Raw genomic sequence first — 14,865 nt, 5'->3', positions numbered from 1 at the left:
TTACATATTATAAAAGCAATGGCATATTTTAGCATGATTCATGTAGTGTATGTTTTTTCCTGTGCAGCTCCAGTTTGTGCTAGGCCGATCCGATGCTGGTGGTGCTACTTCATAATGTGCTGGGTCTTGATGGGATTAACACAAACGGCCAACACATCTCAAGCATCCAAAGCTGTGTGCCAGTTTGGTGTTTTTACTTTTCGTTTTTACGCAGTCATCACCATGATCAACAGCCATGCTCTTCAGGTCTCCATCTCCACAGTCTCCAGCTCTTCACCATTGGAGTTCCAGCCTTAGACTCCGATCTCCGAGACTCCGATCTCTGTGCTGTCTGCCTTGGCTGAAGAGCTAATTTTCATGTCAGCCGGGCAAAAGTTTATGAATGATAGCCAGAAAATGCCAAACCGGTATTCAAATTGTATTTATTTTATTATTTACCGATGCCATTGCTTAAATCTCGTTGTAAATTGATTAATGCTCGGGTACTTTGCTTCATATCGCCACTGGTCATCATCATCATCGGTTGTCATTGTTTTCGGAAGTAATTAAGACCCAATCGGACGGGGCTGAGTAAATAAAACTCGAATCATATTTGCTTTGGCGTTTCGACACTCCAAAAATCACAACCACACAGCGATAAGTCGGTTCCAGTTCTAGTTCTAGTTAGGTATACGTACTTCAGTGGACGCCAGCCATAAACTTGCATCTATCTGCGATAGGAGGCCGCAGCTTGTAAATCAATAAACTACCGAAAAGTTCGGGCTTATGTATAAGGTATGCCTCCCCCTAAAAGCACCCAGTCCAAAGCTAGCCATCCATATCCCTTCGATGTGACATATTCCGCTCTACAACAATTAATTGAATTGTTTGTACGGACATGTGTAGATACAAATGTATCTCTGTATCTGTATCTTGAGCTGGAGCTTCGTGTGAAACACGGCCACTCAATAACGCGCAGCACGATAACAATAATTTTTTCCACAATTTTGACAGCTTTTCGGCTGCCGCAACGCAACGCTCGTCATTGAAATGGGAGGCTTCTGGACTCAGTTCATAACATATTGTTAGATAGATAGATATAGATAGATAGATGGATATTTAGGTAGATAAAAAACTCATATTTTTTTTGGGATTTATAAAACTGGCAGCAGTCTCGTTGTCGCCACTGGCCTACAACAATGTTCGCCGCTGGAAAGTTAATTTTTCAGGCAACGAATAAATAATTAGCAGCCTGGTGCTAAGTTGCATGAGTATTTTGAGAGGAGCGGACAGAAACAAATCTCGATGTTCAAAACATTCTTTCGCATGATCAATTTGGACGATGGCGATGGTGGTGGTGGTCATTCTCGGAATCTTCCCTATAGTTGGGGTTGCATAAACCGGTTTGGTGGGAGAAAACCGGCTCTCTCGGGCTCCTAATCAATTTAACCACTCCAATCGATTTCAGCCAAAAAATAATTTGTTTGGAAAATAACTTAAAAATGGTTAAACGTGAATTCAAAATATCATTTGAATTTTAGGTAAACAAATTAAAGAAAATTGGTCAAAGTGAGAATTATTTAAACTCACATGGAAATAGTATAAGTAAAAATAAAAATAAAACGAAGATTGCATTTTTTAAGGTATTTATTAGTAAAATTGATTTTTCACGGCAGCTATGCAGTATAATTTACCTTCTTTTTTATTTTACCTATGATCATTTTTTAATTACCAATTCTTATTTACATCTTACGTACCATTTTAAGATACATTTTCTCTTTATCCCACATTTATTTAGCAAATTCCGTTGCCATGCTGACCTCAGTGTTTGAATTTCGGGGGAGGGGTTCTTTCTCGCCTGAGGTCTTTTAATTAAAAGAATAGAATTCGCTGTTTTCTTGGGGCCAGAGGAAATAAGGTCGCCAGGGCCTTAATAGCGCTGCTTTCCCGTGTTTGCACAAAGATAAAAACCAGAAACTTTATAGCCAGCCGCAGCGAAGTAGATAAAAATGGAAATAATCAAGCAAAAGCGCGACTAGGCTGTGATTTATGCGATATCGTAGTGTCGTAGCCCCGTAGGCTTCGATAAGGCACGCACCCCAAATGCGCCAAATTCCCTCGATTCCAAAAACTGCATTCGGGCGAATCGACCCTTTTCGGTCTTGAGGAAATGCAGTCTTGAGTGCAAACAGTGAAAAGAGGGAAAAATGTGAATCACGATGACGACGAGGTCGGCTGACGCGCCAAAAACTGATAAGACAACAAAGGAAATCACATGTGAAAGTTGGAAAAAGGAAAATCTCGAGGCGGCAAAAGGTGCGCGGCCGCATTCGCCGGCAAACACTCGCCAGATAAATTGTGAAACGGAAATGAAACACCTACGCAAATAGTGAAAACGAAGCGCAGACACAGCCGCAAACAAGCAACATCCTAATTTAGATAAGAGCCGTTTTATGGCCCCGAAGAAAGTAATTCCGATCCTTAAACCTATGTGTATATCCGTATATCCGTAGCGTTCTAATTAATGCATCGTCCCGCTCGCCATCACCCTTTCGACCCATTTGCTCTAGTTTCGCCGTCACCTTTGTTTAATGTATATATAGTATGCCATATACCATATACCTTATATACCTTGTATCGGCGGACTGGATGCTGGACTTGGACTGTCGGGATGCGGTTCTTTTGGGCCATTGTCTGCGTGGCAGGGGCAGCCATAAAATTGGCATTGTTTTCTATGGTAAACACGCGCGCAATGTGGTCGTAAAACAAAAGACGCTTTTATGGTTACGCTCATTACGGCACACGCAGTACAAAGACCTAGATACACACGCAGCTAAAGATACGGAGACCGATTCATAGACCCATGGCGAAATACCCGAGAGATACACCTCAAATTCTTAACGGCCAATAAAATTAAAATTCAACATTAAAGTCCAAAGAAAATCATATTGGTCTTCTTGACACGATTAATTATTTCATGAACAGATGAATATGAATGTATCTTTCTGAAAAGTAGATTTGTTTATTTTTGATAAATATTAAAATAACTTTGACACTGATTTGAAGTCTGTTTAAATGAATTCTGAAAATAAAATATAAAAAAACCCGATTTGAATAATATTTATTTAAAAAATTTTACCTAAATAAGTGAAAAATAAATTACGAAAATAAATGATACTCAATAATACAAACCTACATTTTCCTAATTAATTTTATGAAAATTTGATGCAAATTAGTTCAAAACAGCCGAAACAAGATTTAAGTGCTAACCAAAACAAGTCAACATATTGATCGAAATAAAAAGATATTAAGTTTCTTTATTAACGGAAATTCGATTGCATTTTGCATTTGTTGCCTGAGAATAATCGCTAAAATTCATTATAGAGTAAAAGCATTTAATTATCCCAACAAGAACGCAAGATCTCGATTTGTTTGCGCTGCACGTTAGAGCATTGTGATCATCTGTTGCTAAAGGTTTGCAAATCATTAAATAATCTCTAATAAGCCCCGATAATTGGGTTAAGCCAAAAAACACAAAGCAAATAAAACAACGAAAAACCGTTAAAACGACATTGATGCTCAATCGTCGGTTGTCCAATGGTGTCGATTCAAATGCGGCTGTGTATTTTAATTTGTGTGAAAATATTGAACAAACAAATAAATCAACAATAACAAATAATAACAATAAAAATAAATATTATACAGATGATGGCAAAACACCGATATAGATATAGATATATCTGAAAAATGTTGGTCAAATGGTTTGATAGATATAAGTATAATTTTGTAAAGTCATTGCCACACGGCGCATGCGTCACACAAATGCTTAAAACAAACAGAAAGCGCAGCGTTTTAAAGCCATATCAACACACCGAGTTCCACCAACGAAATCAAAACAACAGCGGGAAAAAAGTAGCAAAGCAAATATTTTCCATAAATATCCATTTGTGAATGCATGCTGGCGTTTTCGGGGGGCGCCAGCAATTGAAACTAATTAAAAAGTTTGAGCAGGGCTTAGACCCGATTTTGCCAGATAGCCGAGTGCAGCCGAACTACTGTATCCAACTGTATCAAAAACCCAGCCAAAAGCAAACCGAAACGAACCCGAATCCGGCCTACAGTGGCGCGCTTTTTAAAGCAAATAAATAAATAGATAAATGACTAAAAGGTAAATAAATACACATTTTTGGACTGCCTGGCATTACTATTTGCAGAGAGTCTACGCCAAAAAAAGCACACATTTGATGCGCTCTGTACAATCAAACCCAAATGCCCGCCCACACCGCAAACATTAATGAGCCAAAGCCACTTGAATTGCCTGTGAAATACAATAAAAATATTAAATATTTAAGCACATTACGGTTATTAGAAGTGCACATAAAGACTTGGATACATATGTGTTCAGTCACCTAAAGTGTTTGATGTTTAATGATCATGATGATGGGATATAGATATCCGAATGGGAAGCCAAACAGTTTTGAAAGGGAAAATATTATGAATAATTTGGTTTGGATAACCACTTTTGCCCATTCAGTTTCAATTATCTTTCTATCTTATCTCATTCGTGGTAATTATTATATTATTCAAGCAGTTTGATGATAATCGCGGAAATGATAAAAACATTACTCAGTAGTTATTATGTAAATTGGAAATAGTTATATTTGACTTGATCATGAATCATTAGAATTATCCACAAATGAGGTGATCTCAGGATACAAATGTTAGCTACTAAGGTTCGTTTCTTAAATAAACAAACATTTAGAACTTCATATTGTTTATAATAATTTTAAAATGTTTTTTTTATGTATCAGATATTTAACCAGTTCTACAACTTAATATAGTTATGTAACTGCTGTGTCCATTATCTTGAGATTTTCTAATTAATTCAAACCAAAATTGAATAGAAGAAAAACACAAAACTATTTCAAGGATCACATTCAAATCGTTTTTTTTTTAAATAATCTATAGACCATGCGCCTAGATGTAGACTATAAAATGTGAGAGGAAATGAAACTCTTGCATTGACAAATGGAAATGTAATGCGGAAATTCCCAGCGTTTCTGACTACTCAGGTATTTCTTAATTGAGTAAAAACTTTCATTGACAAACGAGACAATTGTCGGTTTATGGCCGCAATAATGAGCCTGGCTCACACACACTTGCACAGATACACACGGACACAGATACCAACACAGACACTCGCAGATACACTTGGCCAAACGAAAGGGTTATGAAAGGCGTCTATGGTTTATGGCCCAAAATTAAAATACGTTTTGTCCGTGGCCATAAACGTAGATGGCAGCCAGGATACCAGGAAGTTTTCCGCCAGCACGCGCTATCAATGAACTGTGGATATTTCAGGTAGGATGCCAGATTTTCAGCTGAGATGTGGAAGTGGTGAGCCGGGCAAAGGAGGATGAGATGGCCTGCAGAACTGGGTCACTTTCGCAATGACTTGCCAAAAAGGAGAACTGCGCCGCTGTTCTGATGTTTTGCTGCTGCCGCTCGCGATGCCTCGCCACGAATGCGAATGGGAATGAATGAGAGTGACATTGGCATACCTTAACCTCAAAAAAAAAAAGAACAAAAAATACGGAATCCGAAAAAAAACTGACAGAAAAACACACACACACCCATAATATTAAATGTCTTCTTTGGGGGAGCCAGGCCAAGTCGGCCTCCTGCGTTCTTTTTGTGTCTCTCGCAAAAACAGAGCGTCGCATTCTCGGTCTCCCCAGAGATGCCGTCTCCAGACCTCGGCTATAGGGTTTTTCTTCTTCTTTATTTCTATTTTTTGATAGCACTCTACACACTCACTCTATAGAGCGAGAACGAGAGCGAGCGATTATTGATCGCATTAGGGAAAATCGTTAACTGTAACATGGCGTCGCTCAGCATTAGGCTATACCAAGCCGTATCTGTATCTGTGCGGGCAGAGGTATTTGTATCTCCTGCTGAGGGTGTGTGAGTGGAGGGCGTTGCTCGGCATTGGATTGGCCACGCCCCCCATATGGTTTGTTGCCTGGCAACCGGCAGTGCTCTGTTGATACAAGAGGCCTTCCAGCCAATGCGCTTGCGCTGTGCCACCACTGTGTACGTAAGAGAACCGCCGCCTGTCATTGGTAACTCCAAAATTACCGGGTGGTGAGACACACTATACCACTGGGCCATTGGTGAGAACGAGTCGGTTGTTGTTGCTGCCTCTGTCGCTGCCACGGCCGACGCCGCTGCCTCGGCCAGCGTCGACGTAGGGCACTTGAGCGCGGCTCGAACAATATTTGTTGGCAGCAAGCGCAAGCCAAATAGTAGACAAGCGTTCCCCTCTGCAAACAGTCACATTCAAGAGCTCAAGCCAAAGAGACACTCGAGCGGACCAGCAGCAATAGCAGGAAAGCAGAAACAGCATTAACAGCAGCATCGGCCAAAGCAGCAAAAGCAAAAGCAGCGGCAGCAAAAGCAGCAGCACAGCAACCAATTCCCAGCTTCAGACTTCAGTGGCCAACAGCCAGCTAAATATCCACGTTCGTGCGTCGGTTTTTTGTGGCCAAATCGGTGCGGCAGAAAATAAATATAAAAAAAAGGAAATAGAATCATAACACAAATAGAAAAATAGAGATATATCTCTTTTTTATATGATTATCCCCCACACAAATAATTAAATCACAGTGTTTACAAACAAAGCTTAGAAGCAAAAGCAAAAGCAGAAGCAGAAGCAGAACCTTCCAACAAGTGACAAGTGCCCAAGTGCTCTCGATAAAATGCCAGAAATATGCAAACTAAAGCAGTGATAGTGCACTGAAAGCCCAGTCTTGATTGGAAATCAATCATATAAGGCCACCTTTAAAAGACCTCCTTTTTGATTTTTCGTTTTGAATAACGCGTCCCAGAACGCGTTGCCTTTTCCATCGATCCACCAGAGGGCAGCGCGTCCGAAAGCCGGCAACATAACGGCGCAACTATTGAACAGCTTCCTGAAGGGTAGTCCCCACCAGACCACCATTGACATCATGCAGAAGCTCTACGCGGAGCCGCCTCCGAGCAGTGCTCCGGTGAGCATGGCCAGTTCGGGTGGCGGTGGCGGTCCTCCATCGGGCGGGGGAGGCGGAGGAGGAGGAGGCGGCGGCGGTGGGCCCCCACCGCCCAGCAATAACAACCCGAATCCGACGAGCAATGGCGGCAGCATGAGTCCCCTGGCCCGATCCGCCTACACAATGAACAGCATGGGCATCCCGGTGGGCGGCATGTCGTCCGTCTCCCCCCAGGCGGCGGCCACCTTCAGCTCCAGCGTTCTGGACTCGGCGGCGGCGGTGGCCAGCATGAGTGCCAGCATGAGCGCCAGCATGAGCGCCAGCATGAATGCCAGCATGAACGGCAGCATGGGTGCGGCGGCCATGAACTCGATGGGCGGCAACTGTATGACCCCCAGTTCGATGAGCTATGCCAGCATGGGATCCCCACTCGGAAACATGGGTGGCTGCATGGCCATGTCGGCGGCTAGTATGTCCGCGGCGGGCTTAAGCGGCACCTATGGAGCCATGCCGCCGGGCTCGCGGGAAATGGAGACTGGTTCCCCCAATTCCCTGGGCAGATCGCGGGTGGACAAACCCACCACCTACCGGAGAAGCTATACGCATGCCAAGCCGCCATATAGCTACATCTCGCTGATCACCATGGCCATCCAGAATAACCCCACCAGGATGCTGACGCTCTCGGAGATCTACCAGTTCATCATGGATCTCTTTCCGTTCTACAGGCAGAATCAGCAGCGCTGGCAGAACTCCATCAGGCATTCGTTGAGCTTTAACGATTGCTTCGTGAAGATTCCCAGGACGCCGGACAAGCCGGGAAAGGGATCCTTCTGGACACTGCACCCGGATTCGGGGAATATGTTCGAGAATGGCTGCTATCTGCGGAGGCAGAAGAGGTTTAAGGATGAGAAGAAGGAGGCCATCAGGCAGTTGCACAAGAGTCCATCGCACAGCAGCTTGGAGGCCACCAGTCCGGGCAAGAAGGATCACGAGGATTCGCATCATATGCATCACCACCACCACAGCCGGCTGGATCACCATCAGCACCACAAGGAGGCGGGTGGAGCATCCATTGCCGGGGTGAATGTCCTCAGTGCGGCACACAGCAAGGATGCGGAGGCCCTGGCCATGCTGCATGCCAACGCGGAACTGTGCCTCAGCCAGCAGCCGCAGCACGTGCCCACCCATCACCACCACCAGCACCACCAGCTGCAGCAGGAGGAGCTCTCGGCGATGATGGCCAATCGGTGCCATCCGTCGCTGATCAGCGACTATCACTCCTCGATGCATCCGCTGAAGCAGGAGCCCTCCGGCTACACGCCCTCCAGCCACCCGTTCTCCATCAACCGCCTGCTGCCCACGGAGTCGAAGGCGGACATCAAGATGTACGACATGAGCCAGTACGCCGGCTACAATGCGCTCAGTCCGCTGACCAACTCACACGCTGCCTTAGGCCAGGACTCCTACTACCAGAGCCTGGGTTACCATGCGCCCGCCGGCACCACGAGCTTGTGACATCACCAATACCCGCTGGCTTAAGGACGCGCGGAGCAGATGCTGCGCTCGCAGCAGCAACAGCACCTGCAGCAGCAGCAACAACAGCACCTGCAGCAGCAGCAGCAACAGCAGCAAGCACAGCAGCAGGCGCAGCAGCAGGCGCAGCAGCAACAGCAGCTGCAACAGCAGCAGCAGGCGGCGCAGCAACTGACATCCGCTTCCAATACACCAGCAACATCGGCAGCAGCCAAGGCCAGCGGCAAGGCGGGTTCGGCCTCGGGATCGGGAACGGGCTCCGGATCGGGTTCGGGCTCGGGATCAGGATCTAACTACTCACAAAAGCTGCATCAGCAGCAGCAGCAGGCGCAACAGCAGCAGCAGCAGCAACACCACCAGGCGCATCAGCAACAGTTGTTGCAGGAACTGCAGGAGGACTCCTCGAACATAACCAGCGATCTGAGCGAGGAGCAACTGCAGCAGCATCAGGCGGCGCAGCAGCAGTTGTACAACAACTATCAGCAATATGCCGCCGCGGCGGGCTACAGAAACTGGAATCACAGCCTGACTTTCAATGGGGCCGCCGCCCTGCAGAATCTGCTGTAGCACTAGCTTTAGACCGCCGATCCCAGTCCCAGTCCCAATACCAATACCAATCTCGATCTCGACAGGCAGCGGCTTTGTTGCTAGCTGCCAATTAGCGAGTGCAGTGCCAGTGGCTTTTAGCACCTGACACATCCAGATCCCCATCCAAATCCACATCCTCATCCTTTGAGCACGTGAGTCTTCGGCCGCCAACTCGCACTTGTACATATACATATATATATAGGGAGCGCTGCCTTTTGAGTTGTTCAGTTTCAGTTCCAATACTATATATATATATGCAAATACCATTCTGTTCCGGGGGGATTATCAAATCAAAGAGGAGGACAACGACGAGGAGCGAAAGAAAAAGTGATGTAGTTGTAAGTGCAGCAGAACTTTTGTTAACATTTTTACGTTTTGCTAATACACAAATACAAAATAATAATTCCGTGCCATTTGTTTTCGTTGTTTCGAAACAAGCAATAACAATCAAAGCGGTTAAAACTAAAAATTAAAAAAAACATTTTAAATGTATCCGAGAGAGGAGGAGTAGTAGAGAGAGTAGAGAAAGTGGGGATCGTGTGTAATGTTCGTTCAGAAAACAGAAAACCCTAACTAAAACAGTCCCAAAAAGAGAGATACAAATACTAGAAACCTTTGTCCAAAGGCAATCGCAATCGAATTCGAATCGCAAATGATCAAAAACCAAAAAGAAATCTGAAATCTAAACCATCATATTCAGCAGTCCAGCAAACACCCTAAGAATCTTCAAACTATCTAAGCAACAAAATCTGGCCATGCATATAAGGAAACGTCACGTTTTTTATTGAATAATTTATCAAATTCCCATTTATATATACGCGCATCGATATACGCCGATATATCGCAAAATCCCGCATTTCATTTACATTGTGTGTCTTCTGTTGTTGTACGAATTCGTTAGGTTAAGGCATTTTGTAAATAATCTATAAATAGATAAATTTAAGCAACACCCCATAAAAAACCCCAATTTAACTAAGCAAACCAACTTTTAACTAACTCGAGAATTAATCAAATTGTATGAAATTATGCCACACCACTTGAAAATAAATATAATATAAATATAAATATTGTATAGCATTTAACATTTAATTAGCATAAATAATGAAGCAAAACACAAAAAGAAAAAAAAATCACATAAAAAGCGAAAAACTGCAATTATTATTCAATAATTTTTAATATTAGTTATATTGTGCGTAAAGAGAAATAAAAAACACGAAATGCAAACACAAAACAAAGACCCATTTTTACATTGAGCTAAGCTAATTAATTAAACTTGATAAAAAATAGTCTAAATATAAACACACACACACACACTGACACAGAAACAAATGAAAATTATTGTAAAATACACAATATAAAATTCAATAAATGTCAATGCAAGAATTAAAATCCAACTCTAAAGCTAGTAAAAATTAATATTATTATAAATCATGCAAAACAAACACAACGTCAACGACAACCAAAATCGACTATTTTAATGTTTGAAATACAAGAAAAAGGAAAAAAAAAATCATAAATTAGTTTTCATTTCCCAACCTTTGTTGACTTAAACAACTGACCTCCAACAATCATTTATATATTGATTGGGCTGGCAGTCGCTATCTATCGACGATATCGCCTATATCAATGCAGCGAATTCGAATTGAACGACCGATAGCCGAGGAGTTCCAGGAGTCGCTATCTTATCGCCGTCACTCAGATGCAGAGTGCAGTTTTCCACAACTACTACTACTATATGCACTATATCTGCCCGATGATAAACCCTTATCGCAGCGCACTCATAAATTGCAACGGAACAAGAAGGTAAACAACCAGGATGGGACATGGGTCCCGTCCCGGACCTGACATACTGACTAACCCATCTCAGCCCAACCCAACCCCACGGAACACCTATCCCTCGTTTCCACTTTCCCGAAAACCGGGGAGGGAAGTCTTCAGCCCGGCTCGATTTCCACTCTGTTTGCTTTCTAGTAATATTCATGGAGCAGTTCGACTCGTCGTCTATGAGTACCTTCCCTATCGGGGACCTTATCTCGTCCATATAAACAACAGACAGAGCCTGATCCGACGCAGTTCCCCCTAGCAAACTACTAACCATCCACCTTTGATTAACATCGGTGTGATTCATTTGGAAGAATCTACGCTTCTCGGACATTCCGCTGGCATCAAAATTAAGAATCACCCGTCCAACTTATCTTGGGAGCTGGGGCATGTTTGACAAGCTGTTGTCATTTTTAATTAAGCAGGAAGGTCACCATTTCTATATATCTATAAACGACATTTTATTTATACATGTGAGGGCGACTGGCTTTAATACATTTTTTATAGCCACCAACCCCCCGGTTGGAGTTGTTCCATAAAGAGTTCGCTTTGTATTTGGGGTCTGGAAATGGGTCTGGGGTCTACAAAACCGAGAAATGGGGGACTTGGTCTGGGTCGAGACCGAGGTCTCTCCTAAAAGCGACAACAAAATGGCGCTTCGTTTGTTGTCGCTTCAATTTCGATTTTTCCTTGACATTGTGACTGTCAGCGTTCTGGCGGAGTTTCTTCATTTTACCCCGGCTAGCAAACAACCCCATCTGGTCGGGCTTAGGAAATCTGTGTTTTGGGGTTGGTTCGGCTAAACAGACAACCACCCAAAGCCGCCCAACCACCCACTCGAACCCCCCACACAATTTATATATCGATGCCTTAATGCCAGACGTGCGCGCTAAAGGCGATCCAGCTCCAGAGTTTGTTGAGCTCTCTAGACAAGGCTGCCCAGCTATATTCCACAGCTACATCTATATCTATATCTGTTCATAAATGACCCGCCGCTGCCGCCGTCATCAATTTGCAATTATTTTTCCTAGCATGGATTTAATATTCCATTTCCCCAAACAAGTTGAGCTAAACTCTCTCACAAAATAAAACCATTTGAAAATTGGCAAATAGGAAAAAATTTGTCATGACATTTGCCTGGTCATTAAAAATGTATGATTGCCACAGTTCTGGGGAAGTCATCGCATGTCTGTGAACCCCCTCTTTCAATATTATGTGCATGCCTTTATTTGATAAAATGTATATTATTTACATAAGCAGAAATTTACCAAAAATACAAAGTTTAAATTGAATTCAGAGATGAAAGTTTCAGACACATTTATAAAGCAACCGAATTTCAGATTTAAGTTAGGTTTTGCCGCAGCCAGAGATTGTGGCAACAAAGTTGAATTCAGTTGAGTTTCTAGCCAAAAGCTCCGACTTCTGCTGTTGCTGCTAATAAAGAACCACAATCTTGTAGTAATTTTCTAATGGAATATTTAATTTTAAAACGAGACACAGGCAAAAGTGGAGGAGAATCTCTGGGAAGCGTAGAAAAAGCGGTCGGGCAACCCTTTTTTCCTGAGCTTATGCCGGATGGATACACAGGAAGTAGTGCCTTTGCTATCCTCCGAGCTCCAGCATCCTTCTCCCGTTTCCCCGAGCACCGAGGCACTCAAAGACAGCGCAACGTACACTGGGAAAAAAAGGTTCTTACTTGAAGATTGTGATAGTAAAATTAGGAGATTATGTTGTTGGAGTTTAAAGAAAAATGACTACATTTCTGAGCTATTTAAGAAAGTTATCAGTAAAACATCTTAAGTTTCTATTTAAATTGTATAATCCTTTTCGGATACTTTAACAACCATAAAGGACAGTTATAATAGTAACTATCAACCTTTTATTATCCCTACTTATAATAATCGTTAACAAAGATATTTTAAAATCTTAATGATTTTGGATAGAATGATTAGGAATGAGAATGGCTTAGTGGAAGTTAAAGTACTTAGAGATAAAGAAAAATAGTCGCTATACTGACTTTCAAATAACAAAGATGCTTTTATAACGATGAGGGTCCGAATAATTTTAAAAATTATAAATATTAGTGCAAATTAAATTATCAATTTATATATACTCTTATCTATAATCGCTATACTGACTTTCAAATGGGGGTACGAAGAATTATAAAAATAATAAATATTATTGCAAATTAAAGTACCTATTTATATGTAATCTTAACTTAATACTAAATGGAACCCTTTAAGACACATTTTGATTGTTTTCTCAGTGTAACAATCTCGTGGGTTGGAGGTTGTAGAAATGGAGGATGTAGTCGTGGATGTCGCTGCAGGGGCAGCACTCGCTTGGTTGGTTGGCTGGATGGTTCGGGCTCTCTAAGTGGACCCCCATGGACCCGGATCCCTGTACCCGGAACCCTTCTCTTCTCCACTCGCTTTGTGCACTGCTTTTTCATTATAATAATACTTTGTAATTAGGTTTTCGAAAGTTAATTAAAATTCGGTTATGAAAGCGGAAACTTTCTCATGAACGCTTCCGGTTATAAAAACGCATGATGGCGGATGGGTTGAGTGTGGGTGAACTGGTGGGGTTTTTTGGGGTTTAGGCCCGGTGGGTGGGGGTTATCCGGTTAGACAAATGGAAAACGCAAAAAAAAAGGGAAAAAGAATGAAAGAAAAAAGGATTTTCGGGCTGCAGAGACAGACAGACAGGGAATAAAAGATGGAAATGTACGAAGGCGCAGGAAAACGTGGGGGCTTCCATTTTGGTACAAGGAAAAAGGAAAAGGACGATGAAAAGCAGACAACGGGCTTGCTCTCAACTTTGTTTCGAGAAAATTTTTGTGTAAACATTTCTGTGAAATTAAAAAATACATATTATATTTTAATGAGCAAAATGGCTGCCATCCTCGTGCTGTCACGTTTAATGCCAGCCAGTCAGCCAGGCGGCCAGGCGGCCGCGCCCAGAACGCAAGGTTGTCATTGGCATTGCGAACGGGATAATTAAAATGATGACTTGAAAATAAATTGCTGTTATCTCTGACCAACAGGCTACAAACAGGCTGTGCGAGACCGAAGACCCCACCCAAAACCGTTGCCGGTTGTCGATGACACGTCGATGTCGACAGCGCCCCATCATTATGAAGTGGGTTTGGGATCGGGGGTGGTGTTGGTCCTGTTGGTCCTGGCTGTCCTGGCACTCAGTGTCCTTTCAGCGGGTCGCTCACACTGGGTGTGTGCTCTATCAGCGCCTGCCGCTGTTGCGTGCTTGAGAACGACACTTACGGATTAGGCCAGCAACATCAGCAACATCAGGAGCAGCAACTGAAACAGCAACTCAGACCCAGCATCTGATGTCCTTTTTGCCGCTGCAGCCTGCTCCTTGCTGCATTGTTTATCTAAAACATTCCACACATAATTAGCAGCAAAGCTCTGCAGCTCCACACCCTCTTTTCTTCCTTTTTCTGGCTGGCAAATTGAAATTAATCCGCGAAACCTTACGCTCGCAAATGCGGGCACGTGTCTACAGTTCCATGGACCAAAAGTCCTGACACGCGTCCTCGTTCTTTTCTCGTCAGCAATCAAAACATTACAAATCCCTGGGTGGCTTGAGTATGAAATCTGCTGGGCATTATCTAAGTTTTTAGATGCCATACGTTTTCCAGCGATATCTTTTGCTATATCTGCTGTTGATGATGGCCGGCAAAACAGCGGGCTTAGCTGCAACGTCAACGCATTAATCACGTTTCGGCATGGGGAGGTGTTATAGGATGGCATAGGGCCAGCGCCATATAGTGGGGGTTACCCATTTGTGGTTGGTGGGTGGATTGGGTATGGTGTGACAGTGACTGATGTGCGGGAAAAGGGAAGGCGGTTGGCTTATCGATTGGCAGTTCGAACACACCTTTATCGTGGAGCAG

General features: G+C 43.2%; 1 protein-coding gene across 1 annotated transcript; it reads left to right on the top strand.

Moving 5' to 3' along the window:
* The first annotated feature begins 6,312 nt into the window (after nt 1-6,312).
* On the top strand, nt 6,313-10,412 carry LOC119559970 (protein fork head). Its single transcript, XM_037873210.1, is given in 1 exon segment — nt 6,313-10,412. A coding segment is annotated over 1 exon segment (2,121 nt). The 5' UTR covers nt 6,313-6,986; the 3' UTR covers nt 9,108-10,412.
* The last annotated feature ends 4,453 nt before the right edge of the window (nt 10,413-14,865 follow it).

This window comes from Drosophila subpulchrella, chromosome 3R (genome assembly GCF_014743375.2).
Source record: "Drosophila subpulchrella strain 33 F10 #4 breed RU33 chromosome 3R, RU_Dsub_v1.1 Primary Assembly, whole genome shotgun sequence".
NCBI lineage: Eukaryota > Metazoa > Arthropoda > Insecta > Diptera > Drosophilidae > Drosophila > Drosophila subpulchrella.
Note: the sequence above shows the minus strand (reverse complement) of the source record. Positions and strands in the feature narration are given on the sequence as shown.